Genomic DNA, 21,844 nt, shown 5'->3' on the forward strand with positions numbered 1-21,844 from the left:
CATTTTTGTGCTTCCTTGTCATTCATCTGCGCTTTATTTTTCGCGAAGCACTATTTTTTTTCCACGTCATCCTGTGATAAACAGACATCCACTCTCGCATAGCATGTGTAGCAGTGGTCCAACTATTGAGAGTTGTGCAGGTAAACCACTGCGCACTGACGAACCGCTAGAAGAATGCAATCTTTAGCGTCATTGTTAGTGCACTTGGCAAGCAGGGTTCGAGACCGACTCGGAAAAGGGCGTTTAGGATTGGAGGGTGAGTTTTGGAGGCGGAGCAATGAAGAGAGGGGTGGATTTGTTTGGGTTGATTTCAAATATCAACAAAGTCCAAAAGTGGCTAAATTTACATGCACCCAAATAATCCATTTGTAATTGGATTGACGGCTCAGTCGGATTGAAAAGCGTTAATGTAAACACCTTAATCGATCCGATTGAGCTCGACCTGAATGAAATTTCGATCGGACTGGAAGGGGTGGTTTATTCCTTTTCTAATCTGATCCAACAGCAAAAAACGCTTGAATCTGACTACTTTCTCAATCGTATTCAGAAGTCTCTGGGGCACATGCGCAGTACACTGCATTACGCAGTACGCAAGTTCACGTTCACATCTTTAGTTGTAAAGATGTATTCCAACAGGCAGTGGCGGGGAGATACGTCATAATACTGGAAATCTTTCCATTTTAAAACAAGAAGGGGAGCCAATGGATATCACACAAGAAGCAACGCGCAAACTTTGCGCAAGAGTTATGCCGGTGAAAAAGTCTCAACCTCGGTCAGTATTCACTACCCTACAGAAAGTGAATGTAAAAAGTGACGGAGCTGTCTGACGCTGCATTAACAGAGCATATTCTCTAAGAGACGAATTTCAACATAATATGCTTATAACGGTATATAACTGTCTTAATTTATTCCATTATTTCTCTTATGGCCGTACATATAGGCTAGTGAAACAAATGAGAATAACAGTATTTCGTGTTAAACAAGTTGTTTTTTTTTTTAAGTCGGTGCTTGAAGTAAAAATGTGCTTAATTTTCATTGATGACTGCAGTGTTAGGAAATATTATACACTCCTAATAATTTTAATTATAGGCCTATAAATCATTGTATAATAGACCTAAAAATGTTTAAAACATTTTCAAAGATAGCTAATAGCCTAATCTTTTATTATCCTCACAGCACATCAGTTATGCGGTGATGCGCTATGAAATTATTGTGGGACAAATTTATTATAATATTAATTTAATAATAAAAGAAGCCTAACCTAATAGTAATTATAATAGACTAGAAGAATGTAACAGGCCTACCAAATCCCCTTAATATTACCAATATTTGATGCTTTTGACAATATCTCTGACTATTGTTGATACATGATCATTGTCTGTTGACGCAACCTGGGTTGCAACCCACAACCCTGCGTGCCTGTCCGCTACGCCACTGCCAACAGGGCAAAAATAACGATGAGCTCTGTTGGTGTTACGTCCATGGTTGTCTCCGCAAGTGTGATTGATATGACGTCAAACGCAGAGCGTGTGTGCAAAATTAATGTAATCGGAATGTATATAAAACACATATAAACAGATATTTGAATCAGATTACAATGTTTAGAGTATGTGTAAACAGATCTGCAATCGGACTCTATTCATTCCGATTGACGAAAATTGGTGCATGTAAACGTAGCCAGAGTTTTTGAAATATGGCTTACCCCACCTTTAAAAGAGAGTTTAAAATCAGATGTTTATTTACTCTTGACTAGCTCTTGGTAGCTGGGCTAGCTTGTAAACGTTATTAAAACATATTCTTGAAAAACGGATTTAGAGATTTTGGTCTTTTCCCATTCAAGCAAAGAGCTGTAGGTCTATTACATACAAAGAAAATAGCTACCCAGGGGGTTTCCAAGATGGCCGCCGAGTGAACTGACTTAAAAGTGACTTAAAAGGTCTGGTTTGGCTGAACCCACTTGTTATGCTACATTCTATTCAAAGTCAAATGTGTTATATTCCTATAGGATATCTTCAACAAAGCCATCTATTAGCAATAAAAAATAAATAAATAAATAAAAACAACTTTAGTAAGCTCTTAGTTTTTGGGGTGTACGATTATCAACAGAGAAGATCATTTGAAGTGTTTTATTATGATATAATGTAGGAACTTTGTTCACTTATGCATTTTATTTGCTTAAAAGTGAATGTTTATCATTATTGTGCATTATTGTATGTATAAAGCCGCTCAGAGTAAAATTTTAGTCTTAAGTGTGTCAAAATTCTAAGAATGACATAATTTTACTCTTATTCCTAGACTTAAGAATAAGTATGATTCATAAAGGTTCCTAAAGCCGCGCACACACTTAACAATTGTAAGGCCGATTATGAATGTAAATTGATACTTATGACTGATCGTGCTCAAACGCGTCCAGTCAGAGCCAGTTGCGTTCAGTCTGCGATTACAGTCGGTGTTCAAATTCCATGTGTAAGTATATAAATCTGCTTCAGTCGCAGGAAACAATCGCTGTATGTTGAGCATAGTCTTAGAATGTTTTAGCTAGTCGTTAAATGTGTGCCCGGCTTAAGTGTCAAGACTAGGTCTTAGCTAATTTTTTTTTTAGGAGAGCTGCAGAGGTCTCCTAACCTAGTTAGGAGTAACAAGATGGCAGCAAAGAAGAGGAAACACACGCTTTCCAATAAAGATGTATTGGAGTTATATGATGACATGGAGTTGATAAAATGATATAAACTTGATTGTCAATTCTTTTTGTAACTGACCTAATAAGAAATATAATAACTTTAAATAAATGTAATAAATGTAATAAAAATTACTTAAACCATAATTATGTTTAATGCATTTTAATACATTTAAAGGTGCTGTATGCGATTTCTCAAATTCGTTGTTGAACACTGTTGATATTTGAAATCAACCCAAACAAACCCACCCCTCTCTTCATTGTGCCACCTACAAAACTCACATTACAAAACTAACCACCCTGCTCCGAGGCTATCTCAAATCCCAGCCCAATCGCTGCTGGCATGCGAGGGAAATGCACTACCAATGACGCTAAACGTCTCATTCTCTAGCGGTCATCAGTTTGCAGTAGTTTAACTGCAAAAATCTCACTCAATCTCAATCTGGCCACTGTTACACACGCAATGCGAGTGGATGTCTGTTTATCACAGCTGACACGCAACAAAATGTCAGAAATGTCAAAATGTCTTCACGAAAAATAAAGCACAGATGATGAATGAACAACAAGGAAGCACAAAAAATGAACGTACAGTACACAAGAGTAAATACAAACAAGAGATTCTTGTTAATCTCCAACAGAACAGCTGCTCCAGACAATCAAAACCCAGTGTTATTTACATGAGAAGGAATCAAAGCAGACTCTGCGTCTGTTTCCAGGTCTTCCCACTTAGCTCTCTCCAGTGCTGGAAAGCTTTTCTAATATATTTTTTGGTGACTGTAAGAATGCAGCAGTGCACCGGTGATGACTTGAACCCATCAGTCCACAGTAAGCAGGCTCTTAAATAGTAATATTGCTAGACTTACCAAACCAAACATAATGGCCAAAATTGATGTGCAAAGTTTTTTTTTTTTTTTTTTTTTTTTTTTTTTTAATGACCCTACAGTTTTGCTTAAACCATCAAAATATGAGGAACATATTTTTATTTTTATGTTTGTATTATTTAAATGTTTTAAAATATGACATTGACTACTAATCAACATAATCAGTTTTTAATATTTCATTGGTTCTCTCTTGTTTTTGCATTTGTTCATAATTTATTTGCATGATAGCCTGGGCAAAAATAATTTGAAATAATTTGAAATTTAATTTCATTATCACACATGAAACAATTGACTCCAAGCACATTTTAAAAAAATATTTGAATTAAGGTTGAAGATGTCAATTTTCATATGGCTGGACATCACATTTGGCCACTACTCTATGGCAGTTAATTGACTTTCCAACTGACAATCAAACCATGCGGCAAAAGCAAGCCATTTTTGTGTTGATAGTGGGCTTGCCTGAAGTTGTTGGAGCCATTGGTGGAACTTGTGTTCACATCATTACTCTAACTGTAAATGAGTAGTCATATATCAATAGAAAAAGATTCCACCCCATTAATACTAATTTGTGTTAATTTTGCACAATGCAAAGCTATTTGTTAAAAATAAATAAAAATATTAAAATATTTCAGTGTCTTTTTAAATGATTTTTTTGTATAATAACATTAAATTATAGGTGTTGTGCTGCTGTTACTTCACCCTTGCAGGCTTGCTACTGGCTGATTCAGAGATTAAGGGTGGCCATTTTGAGTTTACATCATTGTAGTCCTTATTTCCCAACACTTAAGTCAGCACTTAAGAATCAGTCTTATACTTTACTAAAAGTTGCTTTTAGCTTCTTTATAAAAGTCTCCTACTCTTAGAAAAGTCCTACTCTTTGTTTTTGACACTTAAGTCTAAACTTAAGACTATTCTTAAGAGCATTTCTGAGAAGTTTTATACATACGGGCCTAGATACAGTGTTTCGAAATATAAAGACTGACTTCAAAGTTGCGTTCTTTTGCACTTTCCCAAGTATGAAGTTTGAAATTTTGAGTTTCTGAGCTGAACGGAACTTAGCATTGCTACCCTCAACCAGAACAAACTCCCACAAAGCTTCCTGTAGGTATTCTTGTCCATAGAAAGTAAAGCTCATATCTCTTCATGCTGCTATAATAGAGACACCCACAGGCTCCAGCTGGCATCATCTCTAATCACCAGTGATCCTTATGACATTTTCAATGTCTTGCTTTCATGTTCTCTGAATGCATGTGATCACTGTAAGAAAGACCTATAAATAACTCTGTCACTCTCTTTTAGAAAAGAAACTGTGTTTTTGGTGGCTGCAAGGAAGATGTGAACTTCACATTCGCCTGCAACCTAAACATACTGTATCGCCCACTAACCATTCATGGTATTTAGGACAATTTGATGCAGCACTGATGTACTTGTATAGACAGGAACATTTTTGTTTGTATATGCTGTAGGATTTGATGAAGAATGCTGATCAAACTTGGCATCAAATACTGATTCTTTTCTTACCTGCGTGTTTAGTAACGCATTACAGAAATCTATGGATTCTTTGCTGTGATGCTTATATTACATATCCATTCCCTACAAAGTTTAACATGCATCCTCATTTCTGAAGTCCTAAAATCTCCATATTAGCCTTGGAGAGTTTTCTATCCTTATTTTGACTGAGTTATGACTGTTTGTTGAGAAATGACCCAGTTTGTAATGCAGTTTCTTCCAACATTGCTGACAGAGATATCTTTTTCCTCAGAAAGGCAAGGAAAACTATTCAGGACATAAAGCCAGGGTGTGTTTGGGCTTAGTTACCTACTGAAGTAGGTAAGAATGGGTAAAATTTTACAGTTTGTTGTACAACTGTATGGTTAACTTTGATTTATATAATGGAATTATATACAATGGTGTCCAAAATTCTGAAAAGCACTTCAAAAGTGCTTCTATTTTGCATTATATGAACACCTTTGTCATTTTTTTGTTCTATAATCTTGTTTATTTTTTAAATGAGTGCACTGAATGCACTGAGGGAGTGTCAGAATTCCTACAGACTGACGTTATTTCTCGTCACCGTACCAAAAGAAATAGGTTCACCCTCTGAAATACTTGCACTGCCGGAATGTAACCTGTTCAAAGGGCCAAAATTCATCACCTGACTGTATTGTTGCTTTGACAACATCCAAAAAATTAAATAAATAAAGCAATTAGTGAAAAATCTGACTACAAAAGAGTAACAAATCAAAATGGTAAGGCAGTTACTCCTGAATAGCCAAGTCTTGTCAAATAAGAAAGAATGCACAGTTATCATCATACTAGAGATGGGTAGGATCATCCTGTCACTAAACAACAGACTAGACAATCTCTAGTCTGTCCACTCTAGATTTTTTTTTTTTTTTTTTTTTTTAATTTAGCTTTAATATTTTAGCAGTAGTGCTTCAGGGACAAAAGTTCATTCCCTTCAAAACACTGCTTTGTGTAACAAATTCACCAATACATTTAACAATAAATTATAGGCAATTAATGTAAATTTGTTTAAAAAATGAGCTACGTTCTCTTCTATTCTATTTTGAACACAAGAAACATGCTGGATCAAGGTCTGATAGACCATAATTATAGGGTTTCTTCATTCAGTCAGACAACCCAAAAACAAATCAGCTTTGAACATAAGCACATCCTTACATTACTGGACAGTCAAATATGGTTTAATGCAATTAAACTTGACAGACAGTGATAAAACTTAGAGAGGTGCATTTTCTTAGAGAAGATATGGGACAATGGCCAAGACAGATAAGGGGGCATTTATTAAAAATTCAAATATGTTCATACTCATCTTTACATCCATCAGTTTGTCAGACATGAAAAATTTATGCTGCACTACCTGTGTTGCTTGAATAAATGATAAGATCGGAAAGAGCGACAAGCATATGAGCTCAGGCGCCAGAAGCCCCCGAGCACAGCCCAGCATGTTAGCACAAGCACTTAGCATGCCATTTTACACACCAGCTTTTTAAGTTAGAGAATGTAAATACAGATATAAAAATAAGCAAGAAGAGAGCTAGGAGGAAATAGAGCTCCACCACCACTAAGCAAATGTGTAGTTACCTTCATGGACAGCTTTGATAAGCTATAACGGCTACAGGGCTGGAGAACACAAGAGACATTTCACAAACCAATTAAACAAATGTAAGTACATTTTCATACAGTTTCTTCACCAGGGCCATCATAATCATCAGATTGCCTATTCAAATAGTTAGACTTTGGACTTCACATTTTTTTTTGTTAACCCTCTGTTGCTGCCTGTGTGATGGTCAAAAATGACCGATCCGACAAAACCTTTACCAAGTTTCATACCATTCCAATTAAGTAAAAATTATAAAAAAACAAAATTTTTCAGTCAAAAATGACTGAACAGCACTTAAAGGTGCAATGTGTACATTTTCAGACCACCTTTAAAGCAATTCACAATGGTTGGACCTCTATCTGTGGTTATGCAGGACATTCAAAATTGGTGTGTCATGTGATGTCAGCACATTCAAATTTAACCCCCTAACCATAAATTAAATGCAGTATCCATTTGGAAAAAGTGTCAAGTGATGAAAGTGTCATAGATTCATCATAGGTTTGTAATATTTTTTTTTTGTTGTGTGTGTGTAGAACTGAAGATCAATTTAAAGACTGAATATCAGCCCTAATTATTAGTCACTTGTTGAAATTTCTGAATGAAAATAAAGCTAGTGTTTTTTTACTAGAAGCAAAAATAATTGTAACTGAACACAGGAGAAACAAAACAAAACAAAATTAATGGATGTTCTGGCTTTAAAGACCTTGATTCTGCTTTTTACTTGTTTAAAATTTGACCACAGCATCCATTTCTTAAAATAAAATAAAATATATATTTTTTATTCTGTTAGATGTTTTTTATTATATCTTTAGATGGTAAATTTTAAATGCATACTCAAAGATTGCTTGGACAATTTTTTAGGAGTACACTAGCATATACAGTGGGCCTCAAAAAGCATTTCAACACTTTTGTCACACATAAAATTAGATGAAAATATATCAAACTGACACTCCACACAAATGATGCTAAAGATTTACTAAAGCTGAATTAACTTCACACTTCTATTTTCTTAATGAATTTGTTAATGAATAACTAATTGGTGGTGGTGTTCATACAGGTGTCAGAGTTACCGCAGTTGTTCACCACAATAACTATGAATATTTGATGTTGAACACTATATCTATTGTTCTATAATTTGATTTTTAACTCAAATTAACTTCTCAGCTTGTTTGTGTTTATTACTTTAATGCCATTCGGTTTTATATTTATTCACACGACATTCATATATTGATTTAGTTGATTTCAAGGGGTCTTTCACCAAATTCAGCTTCTATTCCAAAACATTAGCCCATTGTTAGGCTCTGAGTTAAAACTAATTGTCCACATGTAACTATCTTAGGCCAGTAAAAGCTGTGCATGTAAACCTCACTCCCCTGATCTCAAGAGGTGGTCTAGCGACTGATGCTAGAGACTGCGATCTTTAGCCTCCTTGTTAGAGCGCCCGACTCCTATGCCGGCGGACCCAGGTTCAAGTCCCGCTTAGAGTGGTCAGTTTGAACAAGAGGGGTTATATTGGTGCCATGACCCGGATGGGAGTGAGGTTTAGGGGAGTGAGTGTAACTGTCGTAGGCCAGTAAAAGCTGTGCATGTAAACCCCACTCCCCTGAACTCAAACGGTGGTCTAGAGACTGTGGTCTTTAGCCTCCTTGTTAGAGCGCCCAACTCCCATGCCGGTGGACCTGGGTTTGAGTCCCGCTTAGAGTGGGTGGTTCGAACAAGAGGGGTTGCATTGGTGCCGTGACCCGGATGGGAGTGAAATTTAGGGGGGTGAGTGTAACTGGCGTAGGCCAGTAAAAGCTGTGCATGCAAACCTCACTCCCCTGAACTCAAGCGGTGGTCTAGAGACTGTGGTCTTTAGCCTCCTTGTTAGAGCGCCCAACTCCCATGCCGGTGGACCTGGGTTTGAGTCCCGCTTAGAGTGGGTGGTTCGAACGGGAGGGGTTGCATTGGTGCCGTGACCCGGATGGGAGTGAAATTTAGGGGGGTGAGTGTAACTGTCGTAGGCCAGTAAAAGCTGTGCATGTAAACCTCACTCCCCTGAACTCAAGCGGTGGTCTAGAGACTGCGGTCTTTAGCCTCCTTGTTAGAGCACCCGACTCCCATGCCGGCGGACCCGAGTTCAAGTCCCGCTCAGAGTGGGCAGTTCGAACAGGAAGGGTTGCATTGGTGCCGTGACCCGGATGGGAGTGAAATTTAGGGGGGTGAGTGTAACTGTCGTAGGCCAGTAAAAGCTGTGCATGTAAACCTCACTCCCCTGAACTCAAGCGGTGGTCAAGAGACTACAGTCTTTAGCCTCCTAGTTAGAGCGCCCGACTCCCATGCTGGCAGACCCGGGTTCAAGTCCCACTTAGAGTGGGCAGTTCGAACAGGAGGGGTTACATTGGTGCCGTGACCCGGATGGAAGTGAGGTTTAGGGGTGAGTGTAACTGTCGTAGGCCAGTAAAAGCTGTGCATGTAAACCTCACGTCCCTGAACTCAAGCGGTGGTCTAGAGACTGCGGTCTTTAGCCTCCTTGTTAGAGCACCCGACTCCCATGCCGGTGGACCCGAGTTCAAGTCCCGCTTAGAGTGGGCAGATCGAACAGGAGGGGTTACATTGGTGCCGTGACCCGGATGGGAGTGAAATTTAGGGGGGTGAGTGTAACTGTCGTAGGCCAGTAAAAGCTGTGCATGTAAACCTCACGCCCCTGAACTCAAGCGGTGGTCTAGAGACTGCAGTCTTTAGCCTCCTTGTTAGAGCGCCCGACTCCCATGCCGATGGACCCGGGTTCGAGTCCCGCTTAGAGTGGGCAGTTCAAACAGGAGGGGTTACACATACAATTAGAAATTTTCTGTGTGTTCTGTTTTGCAGCTCGCATTAATTTAATGTTGTAAATTTCATTGACTGCTAATCAAAATGACAGGAAATGCTGAATAAATGCAAATATTACAAAACAACAATTTCATTTCAAATGCACTGCTGCACCAGTGCACATAGTAATAGTTGAAGCATTTCCAAAAACTAAACTGCAAAATCAGGTATAATTTATATGATGAGGTGTGTGACCACTGACCAGTTTCTGCCAGGACACACATGTGTCATTTGTCAGCAAAATAAAGATATATCGGGCCTTTCCATGACAACAGACCTTTCAATCTCAGGGTCACACATAAGTTACAAACCAAAGTGTCATCTATCACAACAGATGAAATGGCTTTTAGGAAAAGCTTAGTCTAGGCATCCTGGGAAATCAAGAGTTCAGCTCAGTTCATGTGCGCTCAGGACAGTGTTCTCTGAAGGATTGAGCTCTCCTCTGAATTAATCATGCTTCAAGTGAATTCACTCATTCTCAGAGGACTGCAGCGATGAGACGCAAACCGTTTTCTCTCATTTGACCAGAGGGAGAAAGTTACTCTCTTGCATTTTAATCATAGTCTTACAAAGTGCTTTCCATCCTGAGGATAAAATGCTTTCAGACATTCAAAGCACTATGCTCCACATGTTCAGAGAGATTCAAATAGCTTTGCCTCGAAAAGGCGCAACAATTTAAGCGTACTGCTGTCTGATATACCCACATCCACTGCCAGACAGAGGGGGGCTGGCAATGAAAACGTAATGAGGATATATGATTAAAAGAGAGAATTATTGCAGATCCAAGGACTCTTTCAAGCCCTTGGCCATGCTAACACTCTCGGCTTTGTTTCTATGAATACTGTGATGAATGCTACCTACAAAGGCCTTCATAAGAACTGCTTTGTAGTCAGTATTTTCAGTGCCCACACAGTGTTTTCATTCTCACTGGAGACTGAAGGAATAATTCACCCAGAAATGAAAATTCTGTCATCACTTTTGCACCACCATGTCATTCCGAATATATGACTTTCTTTCATCCATGGAACACAAAAGGAGAAATGCTAAAGAAAGGTCTGGCTGTACATATGAAAATGAAAGGGCAGACCTGGGAAGTCAAAAGTAGTCGATATGACTAGTGCACCATTTTCCAAGCTTTCGTGAGACATATTGATGTTCTGATATCATTGATGTCAAAGTTGATATCTAAAAGCAACATAGGCCTATTTGAGTGGATGTGGTTGAGCGGAGTGCATCAGAGAATTTGTAAATTAAATATTCATTCTTTGGACAAAAAAAAATAAAATAATATATATATATATATATTTCATTGAAATTCCACAATGATACAATTACTGCAATGGCATTATAATAGAATCCCTTATTTTCAAACCAAAAATAAATTACAGTCTACAGAGTATGTACACTACCATTCTAAAGTTTGGAATGATTAAGATTTTTTAATGTTTCTGATATAAGTCTCTTATCCTCACCAAGGCTGCACTTATCTGATCAAAAACACAGTAAAATAGTAATACTGTAAAATATTATTACAATTTAAAATAACCATTTTCTATTTATGTAATTTATTCCTGTGATGCAAAGCTGAATTTTCAGCATCATTACTCCAGTCTTCAGTGTCACATGATCCTTCAGAAATCATTCTAATATGCTCAATTATTAATAACGCTTTATTATTATTATTATTATTTTTATTATTATTATTATTATTATTATTACTATCTTATTATTATCAATGCTGAAAATAGTTTTTGCTGGTTAATATTAGTTTTTGCTGCTTAAACCGTGATACATTTTTTCAGAAGACTCAGAAGATGAATAGAAAGTTCAATAAAACAGCATATATTTGAAATAGAAATCTTTTTAACATTATAAATGTCTTTAGTGTCACTAAAGACATTTACAAGCTGATGCTGTATAAAAGTATTCATTTCTTTTTTAAAATTGTACATACTTCAAACTTTTGAATGGTTGTGTATCACGGTTACACAAAAATATGAAGCACCACAACTGTTTTCAACACAAGAAATGTTTCTTGAGCAGCAAATCAGCATATTAGAATGATTTCTGAAGTATCATGTGACACTGAACACTGCAGTAATGATGCTGAAAATTCAGCTTTTCATCATAGTAATGATTTACTTTAAATGGTAATAATAATAATAATAATAATAATAATTCACTATATATATATATATATATATATATATATATATACACACATATATTATATATACACACACACACACACACACGTACATACATATGTTTGTGTCTGTAAACAAACAGTTGATTTTCGATTTATAATGTAATGTTTATATTTTAAAGCTTTTTTTTGGTGGACATAATATATGTACATACATATGTTTGTGTCTGTAAACAAACAGTTGATTTTCGATTTACAGTGGGTACGGAAAGTATTCAGACCCCCTTAAATTTTTCACTCTTTGTTATATTGCAGCCATTTGCTAAAATCATTTAAGTTCATTTTTTTTCCTCATTAATGTACACACAGCACCCCATATTGACAGAAAAACACAGAATGGTTGACATTTTTGCAGATTTATTAAAAAAGAAAAACTGAAATATCACATGGTCCTAAGTATTCAGTCCCTTTGCTGTGACACTCATATATTTAACTCAGGTGCTGTCCATTTCTTCTGATCATCCTTGAGATGGTTCTACACCTTCATTTGAGTCCAGCTGTGTTTGATTATACTGATTGGACATGATTAGGAAAGCCACACATGTGTCTTTATAAGACCTTACAGCTCACAGTGCATGTCAGAGCAAATGAGAATCATGAGGTCAAAGGAACTGCCTGAAGAGCTCAGAGACAGAATTGTGGCAAGGCACAGATCTGGCCAAGGTTACAAAAAAATTTCTGCTGCACTTAAGGTTCCTAAGAGCACAGTGGCCTCCATAATCCTTAAATGGAAGACGTTTGGGATGACCAGAACCCTTCCTAGACCTGGCCGTCCAGCCACACTGAGCTATCGTGGGAGAAGAGCCTTGGTGAGAGAGGTAAAGAAGAACCCAAAGATCACTGTGGCTGAGCTCCAGAGATGCAGTCGGGAGATGGGAGAAAGATGTAGAAAGTCAACCATCACTGCAGCCCTCCACCAGTCGGGGCTTTATGGCAGAGTGGCCCGACGGAAGCCTCTCCTCAGTACGAGTTTGCTAAAAAACACCTGAAGGACTCCAAGATGGTGAGAAATAAGATTCTCTGGTCTGATGAGACCAAGATAGAACTTTTTGGCTTTAATTCTAAGCGGTATGTGTGGAGAAAACCAGGCACTGCTCATCACCTGTCCAATACAGTCCCAACAGTGAAGCATGGTGGTGGCAGCATCATGCTGTGGGGGTGTTTTTCAGCTGCAGGGACAGGACGACTGGTTGCAATCGAGGGAAAGATGAATGCGGCCAAGTACAGGGATATCCTGGACGAAAACCTTCTCCAGAGTGCTCAGGACCTCAGACTGGGCCGAAGGTTTACCTTCCAACAAGACAATGACCCTAAGCACACAGCTAAAATAATGAAGGAGTGGCTTCACAACAACTCCGTGACTGTTCTTGAATGGCCCAGCCAGAGCCCTGGCTTAAACCCAATTGAGCATCTCTGGAGAGACCTAAAAATTGCTGTCCACCAACGTTTACCATCCAACCTGACAGAACTGGAGAGGATCTGCAAGGAGGAATGGCAGAGGATCCCCAAATCCAGGTGTGAAAAACTTGTTGCATCTTTCCCAAAAAGACTCATGGCTGTATTAGATCAAAACGGTGCTTCTACTAAATACTGAGCAAAGGGTCTGAATACTTAGGACCATGTGATATTTCAGTTTTTCTTTTTTAATAAATCTGCAAAAATGTCAACAATTCTGTGTTTTTCTGTCAATATGGGGTGCTGTGTGTACATTAATGAGGAAAAAAAATGAACTTAATTGATTTTAGTAAATGGCTGCAATATAACAAAGAGTGAAAAATTTAAGGGGGTCTGAATACTTTCCTTACCCACTGTATAATGTAATGTTTATATTTTAAAGTTTTTTTTTTGGTGGACATAATATATTCCATACCCTACATTAATACATCAATTTTGCTCATTGCTTAAGAGGAGAACAACAATTTACAACAATAAAATACAGCAATCCTTTTATCTGATTAATTGATTAATTGAAGAAATAGTCAACAGGTTAATTGATAATCAAAACAATTGTTACAGTAGTAGCAGCCCTATCCTGTACAGTCATCAAAGTACAATTCATCTTTTGATTTTTGGGTGAACTATCCCATTATCTGCAAGTACAGTGAGCTTATAAATAGGAACATGGTGGCTTCTTTTCAACAGTACCTCTGTGAAGCTGAAAATTTAATTGCCCCTCACTTCTCTAAATATGCACATCTTATTCCTACCTACACAAGCTTGAGGTGAAAGAACTAGCAAAATTCTATTCAAGTGCAGAGGAGAGTGGGCTGTAAAGCTCTTCTGTTAGATGGGTTCACGGAAAGTGTTTTGTTGTACATGTCTGTATTATAGTTGAGGAATACATCTGTGACACTTGGTGATAAATAGGTTGATTGCGGTACCCTCAGGATAAATAGGTGAACTTTAGATGCTCTTTCGGTTGGTAAAACCCACTCATTTTCCACAAGAGAGGTTAAATTGAGGCCACAGACGCTCAGAGATGCCCACACAATCCCAGCGTGACGGTAAGCCGCTCCTTCTTCCTGCCGGAGGGGATGCTGTGTGCCAATTTAACAGTTTGACCCACCATGAATTAAAGATTGTCTGCCTCTTTCGTAACCCCAAACTGCCACCACTAAGGTTGGCAACCCGATGGCAAATCTAGGTCTAGACACTCATATATTCAAGTGCTATTGAAAGAAAGAATGTTGTTAACTCAGTCCTTACTTGTGAAAGCAGTTTGTTGTTATTGTCCTCTAGAATCCGGACCTTGGTTTCCAGCTGGCGAATGTAGTTTGAGGATGCATCTGTAAGACAAAAAAAAAAGGGAAAGAGAAATTAAAATCCTAATGTAAAGAAAAAAAAAAAAACTACAGTATTAGTGTAACTAGTGGTTTTTCTGTTGTGAAAGAATCATTTACATGAATCAATTTTTGCTGTGAACTTACTGTAAAAGGAACATTTCATTGGTTGGACCCCCTGAACAAACACACTCTACAAGAATCTGCTGACCAACAATTGTTAATTTCTTGAGTTCGGCATAAGTGTCAATCGCATTCAACAACGAAAGAAATGGTCGCTAAACAAATCAATGAAAAAATCTTATCAAGCCTTTTTGGGTACTTTAATCAAAAGATTCACTGAATCAAAGTCACAAACACTAATTAGCACATCAGGTGAAGCATTTTGAAGTCATTTCTGCCCAAAAATCACATACCTTTGATAGTTTTCAAACTGCTTAAACACTAACTATAAAGGTGAAATTTTAGTTTAATTAAAGACTTGAGAATACACCCTTGATCTATTTTGGGGGTTTGTTTTGAATTGATTCAGCCTACTTAATTTCTTATGCATATGTGTTTTTAATTTAATCCCACAGTGCTTTAAGCCTAAAATTAGCCTCCCTTCTGGCAATACAGCTGAGATTATTTTCTCTGTACACTGTGTCAAAGAATTCAAATGACCAAAAGCATTATTCATGGTTTATTCAAATGACCAAAAGCATTATTCATGGTTTGATGTGGTCTGTACAGAGCCAGTGGCATTGGAAGCAAGCAATAAATGAGTAATACCGCTCTTTCAATTTCTGGGCTGGCATCATGGGTTTATAGTAATTTTTTATAATTTTATACACTTTTTAAAATATTTTTTATAAAAGTTTAGAATATTATACACTTCATCACAGACCTTGTAACATGCAAGTTACTAAAAAACAACAACAAAAAAATAATAATGCAATGTAATATTGAATTATAAGGTTGCAGGTTACTGGGTTTAGATTAAGTGAATGATAAATACAAAGTTCTGTCATGAAACTCTAGGTGGCGCAGGCTGATACGTCCCTAACTCAATCTGCTTGCAATCACATTGTTCTCTGTAGGGCCCTGCTGATTGGATCCTGCTGTATCAGTAGCAAAGTGAGCTCGCTGCTCAACCTTCAAATACTTGGCCAGCATTTCCTGTAGCAGTGCAGCGTGCTTTTAAAAACCCTCCACCTTCCCCAGCTCCACCTGTATAGATCTACTATGGGTAATTCATGTATGCTATTTTGTACAGCAGAAGCATGTCTTACATGCTCACAGCAGCATGTTGTATATGGACTGGCAGTACCAAGTCCTGCAGCAGCAATAACAGCAGCAGTAGTTAATGTCCTAATGCCTATAAAGGGTGTCATTTGTCAAGCCATTGTTTACATATGGTATTAAGTTGTGTTTTGGTCAATCAGATCACAAGTAGATGATGCTAAATACTAGGGATGTCAATTTACAGAAATTCCCATGATCGATCGTCGTTTAAATGAACAAACAATTAATTGATTAATCATTAGCCTTAATACTGCAATATGCGTCTACTGCAGTGGCATATAGTCAACAGCATGACAGGGTGTGCAAATGCTGCTCAAAAAAGCATGTTCATCACTAAATGAATAAGGGTTCGGGTCATTTTGACCCGAAGAAGATTTTCTTTTTCCTGAAAATACTAGTTAATGTTATCGCATTGGACTGAAACTTTGTGACTTTGTTCACACAGGGTATAACTACTTTCTTTTTTTTTTTTTTTGATAATTTTCGTACTTTTTTGGGGAAGGTTTTTCACCTTGTCACACTTGTGGTGTTCCCAGTCAAAAATAACCGGCTTACAAAAAATTGCTTATAAATCTCTCATTATGCTACCTTATCACCAAATGTTGGATTCAATCTTTTTGTCAGCTTGTTTTCTTTCATTTAGGACTGGTTTTGTATTTCTTTTTGCATCTAATTAATCGTAGGCCTCATTTATCTGAGAGTAAGCACCTCAGTTTTTGAATGAAAAAAAGTGTTTTTTTTTGGTGGATAGTTTTGTCAATTTTACAGAAAATATATAAAAGAAATTGTGTTGTTTATCACACTAGTGTGCTTTAATGTTTAAGCAGGAAATGTGTTTTGAAATGTTTTTATTTTGTTTTTTTATTTATTAAAAAAGGCATAAAATCACATTTGTGGCGTTTCTGTCACGGAATGCACAGACACGAGATAAGATCCATGTGCAGCGGGCTCCGTGGCCATATCGGGAAGAGCGGGCAGCTCTGGGACGGCAGCAGGCTCGGACTGCTCAGGTGGCGCCGGCAGGGCAAGGCGCTTCGGTGGCGGGGGCAGGGCAGAAGGCTTGGATGGCGGCGGCAGGGCAGAAGATCTGGGCGGCGGCGGCAGGGCTGACCAAGGGTGCTCCGTGGCCATATCAGGGAGAGCGGGCAGCTCGGTGACGGCCTCCGTGGCCATATCAGGGAGAGCGGGCAGACCGCCAAAACATTAAACGTGAAAAGAATCCTCTTGGCCATCACCGGACTGATAGGGAGAGCATGCAGAACTGGAGTGGACTCCCTGGCTGGAGCGGGCTCTGGAGTGGACTCCCTGGCTGGAGCGGGCTCTGGAGTGGACTCCCTGGCTGGAGCGGGCTCTGGAGTGGACTCCCTGGCTGGAGCGGGCTCTGGAGTGGACTCCCTGGCTGGAGCGGGCTCTGGAGTGGACTCCCTGGCTGGAGCGGGCTCTGGAGTGGACTCAGTGGGCTCTGGACTGGACTCACTGACTAAAGCGAGCTCTGGAGTGGACTCACTGACTGGAGCGGGCTCAGAAATGGACTCACTGGCTGGAGCGGCCTCCGGGCCTTGAAGTCTGAAGGAAACCTTCTTCCTTCTCCTCCTCCTCCCTTTACCGGGGTGAAGCTGAGGCTCAGTGCCCACCTCCCCTGTGACTTCAGAGACGGATTCATGGTCTGGAGCATGCACACTGCCTGGTTGACTTGGTGAGGCCCATTCTATCCGATGGCGGAGATAGGCGGCGAATCTCCAGAAATCCAAGTCCTGTAGCCCTTCCATCTCACACTGAGGTAGAGGATCATCAAGGCAACAATTAAAAACATCCTTCAGCGCCGCATCGTTGTACCTCAGCCCCACCGCCATCGTCCAAAAGACCTTGGCGAAGCATCCTACCTCTTCTCCCTCCTGGCGTAGAGCCATCACTGCCCCAAGCAGTGCCACACGCTCCCTGCAAGTGTCTGACAGAATAGTCCTCATGCTGCTGGATCTTTATTGGTGGTTCGTTCTGTCACGGAATGCACAGACACAAGATGATAAGATCCATGTGCAGTTTAATGAGGTAAATCCAAGGCATAAACAGTCCACAAAAACAGAAACCAGAAACGAAGTGCATGAAACAGAAAACAACGAACCACAAACAAAGGCAAAAAACACTGAGACTAAATAGACAGAACTAATGAGCAAACACAAAACACCTGAGTGCAATGACATGAGGCTAATAAGTCCAAGAGGTGAATTATGGGAAATTAAGTGAAAACTGGTGAGAAGTAGTCCGTGCTAGAGTGCCCTCTGGTGGCCAACCAGGGTACTCCAACTGGAGATCATGACAGTTCCCGGTCAAAAATGACTGGCCTACAAAAATAGCTTATAAATCACTTGTTATTCTATTTTAATCACCAAATATTGGATTCAGTCTTTTTGTCAACTTGTTTTCTTTAAATTAGGTTTTGTGTTTATTTTTGAAACTGACTGATCATAGGCCTCATTGATCTGAGCTTATATTGGTCAAAAATTAATACAAAAATGCACAGAGATCCCGCAAATAGTGAGGCTCAGATCAATGAGGCCTACGATTAATCAGTTTCAAAAATGAATACAAAAATGTCCCAATTTAAAGAAAACAAGTTGACAAAAAGATTGAATCCAATATTTGGTAATAAAAAAAGTGTAACAAGTGATTTATAAGTTATTTTTCTGCAGACAGGTCATTTTTGACAAGTGTGATTTTGTGCCAATTTGTAATAAATAAAAACAAAATAAAACCATTTCATAACAAATTTCATATTAAACATCAAGCAGACTAGTGTGGTAAACGGTGCAATTCTTTTCCATATTTTGTGCAAAATTGACAAAATTATCCACAAAAAAACACTTTTTTTCACTCAAAAACTGAGGTACATAAGCTCAGATAAATAAGGCCTATGATCGATCACTTCCAAAAAACAAAAAAAAAAAAAAAAAAAAAAAAATCTGTCCTAATTGAAAGAAAACAAGCTGACAAAAAGATTGAATCCAATATTTGGTGATAAGGTAGCATAACGAAAGATTTATAAGCAATTTTTTGCAGACCGGTCATTTTTGACCACCACGAGTGTGATAGGGTTTTCAACACAGCAAGGGTTAATCTAAATAAATGGCTAGTAGGATTGTAAAATGAGTTGATGTGATTGATCATTTATTAAATTACTTATTTAAAAATCAAATATAACGACTAATACACAGTGGCATCCTATATGAGTTTAATCAGATATATATACGAAATAAACATAATATAGCATCTTGAAGCTGCAGCTCATTTGCATTTAAACTGTGCGTTTTTGCTCGCCCCCAAAAAGTGACAATTTTAACATGCTATAAAAAATGATCTGTGGGGTATTTTGACACACACACACACACACACACACACACACACACACACACACACACACACACACACACACACACACACACACACACTGGGGACATCAGAGACTTATTTTACATCTTGTAAAAAGGGGATTAAGAGATCCCCTTTAATATTTTTATTTATATGACCTCATATAAAACACAGTGATAAACATCAATATTTACCTAAATATATTTTCAACAAAAACATTTAAGTGAAAAAACACAGCGACTTCAGGAAACATTTTTGAGTCATGAAGCAAACAAATCGTTAAATTATAGTTATAGATTCATTGAAAACGACCATTTGAACTAATTCATGGAAACAACTAGGCGCATTGTCCCACCCCTCAGATGAGGGGGCCCACTAACTAAATGAAACTAGACTTTACACTCCCATAACATATTTCCTGTTTGTAAAATATATTACTCTGCAATTTAAAATTTGGTCTTATTGACCAACTGGGCAAAGACCTTACTTTACGACCTTCTTGAGTTTACCAATTACTATGGTGAGCAGGAATAAACCACATACTTTCACTAACTTTTTAAAAACTTTTTAAGGCATGCAGTTTGTTTCATTTGGCCATCCAAGAAGTAAAATACATGTGCTGACTGGGAAATTGTCACAGCCAAAAGTTCCTTATTGAGGAAGAAAAGACAAAACGTGTTTATGTGCACTGAAATCCATTTATTTATTTATTAATTAATTTTTTAAATAATTTAATTCATGCACTTATGTTCAGTTTTTGTGAAAATGTAAAAAAAAAAAAGTGCCACACAATAATATTGGTCATGTTTGCTCTGTAATAAAACAGTCATTTTGTATGCTTAAATAAGACATGACTGTGTTGGCAGGGTGGAGAAGATGGGTGGCATTAGTTATTAGCCTAGAAGCTAAACCCACAGCCATGTCTGAGTGAAACCCTCAGCAGTGGACAGTGAGGCAGTGCTGGGCGGCTGCAAATCCCTAGTGACACTCTAATCTAAATTCATCTGGCTGACTGAACTATGAGCATGGGCCAAGCCGATTAAGAATCAACTCCGATCCACAAAACCCCTGGACCAGCATCCTAGTGAAAAGATCCACCCACAACCAAAAACCATTCCAACCAGAACCATTTATCAGAAATATGACTCCACTACCCAAAAGCAGTTCTAAACATTCTGTTTTTATCATTAAAGGGGGCTAAACACTCTTGTCAGCATACACAGCCTCAAATATTGTCATCACAGCTGTTGGTGTGAGGACATCATAACTGAACTTTTGCTATAAAACTCAAAAGACAACGAATATTAAATAACTCTCAATGTTATGTCTTCCCAAATTCTACTGGACCTGATTCAAGGTAACATCCAGTGCTTGTATTATTCAGTATTCCAAACTATTATACTCACAGTGCAGTTTTGTACATTATATTGTATAATGCAATCTATAATAGGGCTGCAACAACTAATTGCTATAATCTATAAAAATCACATTTGTAACCAAGTTGTCATGTCAGGTGTTAAGTCAGACTTCAAGTGATGTTTAATGCGACTCAAGGGCTCTGTGGCCACTATTTTTCCACTTTATTTTTCTTTACAATAACATGACATCTCTCTCCATGCCACAGCACACAAAAGAACTGATCAAAACTGATAATGAAGATAATTTTCATTATTTTCATACATTTTTTAATTTAAAACCATTTTAAATAGTTTATATGCCAGTGCATAACTTAAATTTTACTGTTATATCCACCTTATTTTTAACATAAGAGAAGAACAGAAATTTGTAGTTTGAATGCGCAATGCTTTAAGTGTCATTTGCTTCCAGTTATGTACAAAAACAGACCACCATGCTTGATATTGCAAACTGGTATTTGTTATCATATTATTTTAATGGTAACTAATGTTAACTAATGAATTCTGGGAAATGTTGAGACGTTTTTTAAATTTAAATAAAATGAAAACTAACGGCCTGTTTACACCTGGTCACTTCATGCGTTTTCTCTGATCGGATAGCTATCTGATTTATAAAAACGATTGCATTTACACTTGGCCACATAAATGTGTCTCCGCAAAATGGATATAAATCCGATCTTCAATTCCCACGCTATTTGCAGATTTCATGGAGCTCACATCACCAAAAGCAACAAATATGAGCTGCATTTTATTGATCATCAGCTAATTTAAAAATCAAAGACGGCAATAGGAGAGAGCGCGGCAACAGCACTGGTAAGATCATTTAGTCTCATTACTTTTAATGAAGATGATTGTGTTTTGAGCGCCTGCGACTTACTTTCATTTTAATTTGTGGCAGTTTGCACGTTGTCTTGCTGAATAGATACTCAGCTACTCTAATGCGGCGATGCGTGCTGCAGTAGCGCTGTCATATCTGACTGTAACATGTTATTTAGCCTATAACACGCTCTCACACATTTATTTTTTAGTATTTTTGGGAGGAGTTAAATTTACATATGTGGTTTGGTTTCAACAACCAGATGCATTTAGACCTGTTCAGTTTTGACTGGAATGCGTCCCAGGCCACCTCCTAAAGTGGTTTGAGCGATCGGATTTAAATCTGTCTCGAATGCGTTATATGCGAATAGCTATCCGATCAGAGAAAATGCATGAAGTGAAACAGGCCCTAAAAGACTTTCTAATCACATGAGCCAATATTTTA

At 38.0% G+C, this 21,844-nt stretch overlaps 1 protein-coding gene across 2 annotated transcripts in view; it reads right to left on the minus strand.

Annotated features, from left to right (window-relative positions):
• The window catches only part of ccdc85cb (coiled-coil domain containing 85C, b), a 67,716-nt gene that overhangs the window by 15,237 nt on the left and 30,635 nt on the right, over positions 1-21,844 (minus strand). Inside the window, exons 2-3 of one of the 2 annotated variants that reach the window (XM_048206316.1) lie at positions 14,445-14,524; positions 6,664-6,702 (exon numbers count right to left, since the gene is read on the minus strand). In XM_048206316.1, coding sequence (XP_048062273.1) covers positions 6,664-6,702; positions 14,445-14,524 — 119 coding nt within the window. The remainder of the gene's footprint in view (positions 1-6,663; positions 6,703-14,444; positions 14,525-21,844) is intronic. The other variant, XM_048206317.1, reaches the window with a different exon arrangement.

Source organism: Megalobrama amblycephala, linkage group LG11 (genome assembly GCF_018812025.1).
Source record: "Megalobrama amblycephala isolate DHTTF-2021 linkage group LG11, ASM1881202v1, whole genome shotgun sequence".
In the NCBI taxonomy this organism is placed as follows: Eukaryota; Metazoa; Chordata; class Actinopteri; order Cypriniformes; family Xenocyprididae; genus Megalobrama; species Megalobrama amblycephala.